The following is a 5,008-nucleotide window of genomic DNA, read 5'->3' as shown; positions in this document are numbered from 1 at the left end:
GGGGTGCGTGTGCGTGCGTGTGCGAGCAGCCGTGCCCCGGTGTGGGGGTCCCCCCCAGACACCCCCCATGCTGGCGAGGGAAGGAGGGGGAGCACACATTTGTCACTCTGTCCCCCCTCCCCGGCAAGGGCTGGTGGGACAGAAGGTGCTGCGCTGTAAGACAATTGCGGAGCGTGAAATTCAATTAGTTAAGGGCCTGGTTGCAATTTCACAGGCCCTAAAAAAAAAGAGAGGGAGAAGAGAGAGGAAAAGGGGGGGTGACGTTTTTATGGCCTTTCTTATTTATTTATTTCGCTCCTCTCCCGAGGTGGGTCCCCCTCCCCTCGCCTCCCCCTCGCACCAGCTTGGATATGCCTTTTTAAGAAGTTATTTAGAGTTCATATCTGTCACATCTATTTAACGCCCATGGAATGATGTTCCGGGGGGATCCTGACACCGGCTGATCCTGCCCGTCCTCTCTCCCTGCCTCTGCAGGTGTCCCAGTGAAGGTCACCAACACTGGGGATGGAGCCACTCGTTCCTCAGCCCTGGAGCTCTTTGTGTACCTGAACGACATCGCGTGAGTGCCAGCCTGTCCGGCTGGCAGAGGGGACAAGGGCAGCATCCCCAGGGTGGGGTGGAAGCAGGGTGCTAGCACAAGACACATCCTGATGAGCCCAGGGATGGTGGTCAGCGATGGGATGGTCCCAGTTGTGTCCCAGTTGTACCATAAATGCCAGGAAGCAGAGCTGGGCACCACGGCCAGGAGCACGAGGGTATAATTACCCCAGGGTTTTGCTCACTGTGCATGAAGAGGATTAAGAAGCCCTCTGAAAACTTTCTGGGCTGCCTGTGTGCCCCAGTTGCCCTGCCCACTGCAGGGCACCCTTTACTTGTTGTCCCAGCTCAGTCCTGGACCCCCTGCTCTCACATCTTGCCTCACCCTGCCTCCCTGAGAGGGCTCAGTGTCCCTTTTGTGTGGAGAGTTGACTTTTTTGTGCCATGGAGACCTGCCGGCCAGGTTCATTGCCCTTTTTCTACTCCTCTCTCCACAGCAGCAGCTTCTTTGGGGTTTTCTTTCCTGTGCCACCCCATGCCTGGCTTCTGCTGCTGCTGGCACAGAGCCATCCTCAGGAGTTTTCCCAAAAATACAGCAGCACCCATGAGGGCACCCACTCCTCCTAAGTACCACCCAGTGCCTGGCCAGCCTCCTCTGTCTCTCTGCCTTCATCCTCCTGGTGGTGAATGGGAATGAACTTTTCCATGTAGCTCACTTTTTAAATGGTTATTAAGTGGTTTTAAAATTACTTTGGGAATATAGCTGTGGCATGTCCTGTCTCCTTGCCCAGTTTATTTTCCAGTGGCCTGGGTGCCACAGCTGCCTGTGGCACTGGTGGAGAGAAAAATCAATTTCCTTGTCACGTGCCTTATCTGAGGTCTCTACTGATGGTCTGCAGTGCTGCTCAGGGGCTGGCCCGCTGTCATTTGGGGGTTTTTCCCCATTGCCCACCCCTCTGACCCACTTTTCACAGCCACCTGTGTCCCACTCTGGGACTGCTGCAACCTCCCTTCTCCTCACAGGGGCAAGCATGGGGTCGGGCGCATCGACATCGTGGAGAATCGCTTCGTTGGGATGAAGTCCAGAGGTGAGTCCACCCTGCCCTAAAAAGACAAAAAAGTGGGAAAACCACTTTTTGGTGGGATATGGTGGGTGCTCAGTAATCCTGGGGTGCTTTGGTTCAGGTCACACCAGCAGCCCTCAACCTTTCCTTCCCCATCAGTTTTTGGCAGAGATTTCCCTGTGACAGGGACTTCCTGTTGCTCTCTAATGACAGTAGCTGCCCACTCGCTGCCACTGCTGGCACCAGCCCTGGGTCCCAGTGCCTCCAGTGAGACCTGACCCCAGTGGGAAACACACCAGGCTGTGGGCTGGTGTGGAGAGATGCTCATGGAAGGTCCTGGATGGTGCCAGACTCTCTAATACCTGTACAAACCACAGGAAGCTGATGCAAGCTACTGTTTGGTTTTTTGTAAAAAAGCGAATATTTGATTTATCTACACATTTTTGAGGCCGTGACTCCTAATATTGATCTTCCATTGGGATCAGTTTCACTGGAAACCTCTGGAGGCAGAGAGCTGCCCTGTGCAAAACTAAGTAAGGAGGTGGCTCAGCATCATTTCCCAACTCCTTACTCCAAATCTTTTGTCTTATATCTCATTAATACCTAATTAGATGCTTCCTTTCTTTAAACTTGCCCTCTGCGCAGGACAACAGCAAATATCTTGGTTAGACTAAGCCTGCGGTCTTCCTCCCCACCACAGGGCACCGGCATCCACTGCAAAAGGCAAGAAACAAATCCCCAAATCATTTGATTTGGTTTGAATAATCAAATTAACACCAAAAGAAGGCAGGAAAAACCCCAACCCCAACCTGCACGCGCCAGCCTGTGCATTTGCATGCAGGATGCTGAGTAATTTGTCAAAATCTATTTTATTTTTTTAAGAGCCACTGACAGGCTCTAGTGACCCTTCCAGCATTTAATAATTTCTCTAAACCCCATTTAACTGTCACGTCTGTCTCCTGCGTGACATCGCCGAGCGATCGCTGCCATGTTTGTGCAGATGCGGGAGGAGCAGGGGTTCTGGGGACAGCACTGCGGGGATGAGACCTTGGGGTAGTCTCCCCCCTTGCTTTGAGCAGGATCCTGCCACTGGTTGGCTTCTTGGGATTAAGAGAAACCTCCCAGAAATCTGCTCTGTGGGAGAGATGGAGAGCTGGGATGGGAGCAGGCCGGAACAGGAGGGTGCTGTGGGTACTTGCACCATCTCCCCGGTGACCCTACCCCTGCCTGGAGCATTTTGGACCCAAAATGGGTTTAGGATCAATGGTGCAGGAGATGGGAGCTGGGCTTGGAGGAGACAATCCCTTAAATCCCAGCAGTGTGCAGTGGCCCCACAGATTTGGGGTTCTGCAGGGGAAACTGAGGCACAGGCAGGCAGCAGCGTGGCCAGAGCCTTCCCTGTCATGGAGGTGGCAGTGAAGGTGCCTTCTCTCCCTCATCCTCCAGTCCCAGGACGTCAGAGAAGAGAAAAATTCATTTGCATTGATTTTTACTAAGCTCCTAATTGAACTTCGTTAAGGCCTAATGGGCGAGGGGCGCATGGAACGCACCCGCACCAGCCTTTTAAGCCCCATTAACTCGGTTTTGCCATATTTGTTTTAGTGGGAGGAGGGTGGCTAATTACAGGGTGCCAGGAGCAGCGCTCCAGCCGGTCGGGGGGCACGGCTGGGCCAGGGGCTCTGGGCTGCAGGAGCACGGCCCTGCCTCTCCCTCCCTTTCACATCCTCATTATCAAATTATCTTTTTAACTCCGAAGGGGGGCTAATTAAGTGGAGTAAATGAAATCAGTGGGGAGGAAGAGGGAAGGAGGGGTGGCGGCCGCTGCCAAAAGCTGAGCGCTGCCGTCGGCTGGGGCTTTTCCTCCCCTTGGCTTTCTCCTCCTTTCTCCTTTTCCTCCTCTGGATGCGCTGAGCTGATGGAGGAGGAAAGTGGAAAACCCCTTCCCTGCAATGAACACACACCAGGCCAAACTCGGCCTCCAGGCTCAGCCCCGGACCTGGACCAGGGGTAGACATTTGGGCAGCATTTTCCCATGGGCACAGCACTGCCCTCGGGAAGGCACCACATCCCTTCCTGTCCCACGATGACGTCGGGAGTGACAGCCTGCACTCAGAGCAGCAAAATTGCTCGGATGGAGGTGAAGTGACAGCCGAGGTTACAAATTAGAAAATTTTAAGTAGCGGCAGCTGTCTCCTTGGCTGCCCCCCTCCACATCCCCCCTGCTCCGGTCCCCCCTTCCCCAGCAGTAATTATGGGGTGATTGAAGCATCGTTGGGCTGCAGTGCTGACACCTCTGTCTTTTTCCTGTAAACATGGGGAGATGAAAATAGACACTTGGAGATGCTGCAAGTGTCACTTTGAAGGTGTCTCTTGTCTCCTCGGCAGCGGCGAGGCTGCAGAGTGGCTGTCAGCTGCCCTCCCCTCTGCCCCAGCTGACACTCTCTGGTCCTGTCCTCCAGCACCCGCAGATGGGCAGGAGGTGGGGGTCAAGGCATGTACCCAAATCTTCAGTCTAAAATGGCTTTAACATCTCCTAAGGGGAAGGAGAGGGAATATCAGTTGTGTTAGTGGTGGGCTCAGCTCCACAGTCAGGGGCTGGAGGGGACAAAGAGCAGCTCTCTGTGCCCCTGCCGTGCCCATGGGGACAGCTGGCGTTTGGTGTTAACTCGGCTGTCTGCTCCCACAGCCCTGAGGGAATGGATGTTTGGTGAGCACCTGAGCTGCCCCAGGGACTGGGCTGCAGCATCACTGGGGTGGCTGGGGAGGAGGGGTTGGCTCTCCTTTGGGACGGTCGGATTCTGTTATGTGCCTGCAGGATGCTGAAATTGTGGTCGCTGCTTGGGATGAGGTCTGATGGAAGAGGCTTGGGCGGCTGCGCTTGTGGCTCCCGTTGTGTCCGTGGGACTGTGGCCGCACTAGGACAAGACATGCTGAGCCTGTGCCACTCTCCAGGGCACTGAAAGAGCAGAGCCTGGTGAAGTTCTGAGCCCTGTGGGCTCCCCTCAGCCTCTCTTGGGGCTGGGGCTGTTTGGGGGCACATCTCTTTCAGAGGGTACAATTTCCTACAGGGTTCCTTTGTGCCCTTTGCCATTCCCATGAGTGTGTCATAGCAGATGCCCAGCACTGGGAAGGGACCATCCCTGTAGGCAGGCAGGGGATGGGGATATGCTGGTGGAGCAGCCCTGCCTGTGGACAGGTTACAGCTTTTCCCATCACATATTCACTGCCAAACCAGCTCAGCATTTCCACCTGCATCCAACACGGATGGGAGCACTGGATGTCCATACTTGTATTTAAACACCAAACAACCACATCATGCACAAAACAAGCCCTGAACGCCTGGAACAAAGGAGCAGCTTGCTGAAATAATTAAGCATCTTCCATCCCCAGGCCTTGTGCAATGGGGG

At 54.5% G+C, this 5,008-nt stretch overlaps 1 protein-coding gene across 7 annotated transcripts in view; it reads left to right on the top strand.

Annotated features, from left to right (window-relative positions):
• Nucleotides 1–5,008, top strand: part of ASS1 (argininosuccinate synthase 1) — a 26,741-nt gene that overhangs the window by 14,988 nt on the left and 6,745 nt on the right. For all 7 annotated transcript variants that reach the window (XM_008642218.2, XM_017745652.1, XM_017745647.1 and 4 more), the window contains 2 exons: nucleotides 475–559; nucleotides 1,561–1,625. In XM_008642218.2, the coding sequence (XP_008640440.1) occupies nucleotides 475–559; nucleotides 1,561–1,625 (150 nt within the window). The remainder of the gene's footprint in view (nucleotides 1–474; nucleotides 560–1,560; nucleotides 1,626–5,008) is intronic.

The sequence above is a fragment of the Corvus brachyrhynchos genome, unplaced genomic scaffold (genome assembly GCF_000691975.1).
Source record: "Corvus brachyrhynchos isolate BGI_N302 unplaced genomic scaffold, ASM69197v1 scaffold59, whole genome shotgun sequence".
In the NCBI taxonomy this organism is placed as follows: domain Eukaryota; kingdom Metazoa; phylum Chordata; class Aves; order Passeriformes; family Corvidae; genus Corvus; species Corvus brachyrhynchos.
This window is presented reverse-complemented; position numbering and strand designations above follow the sequence as displayed.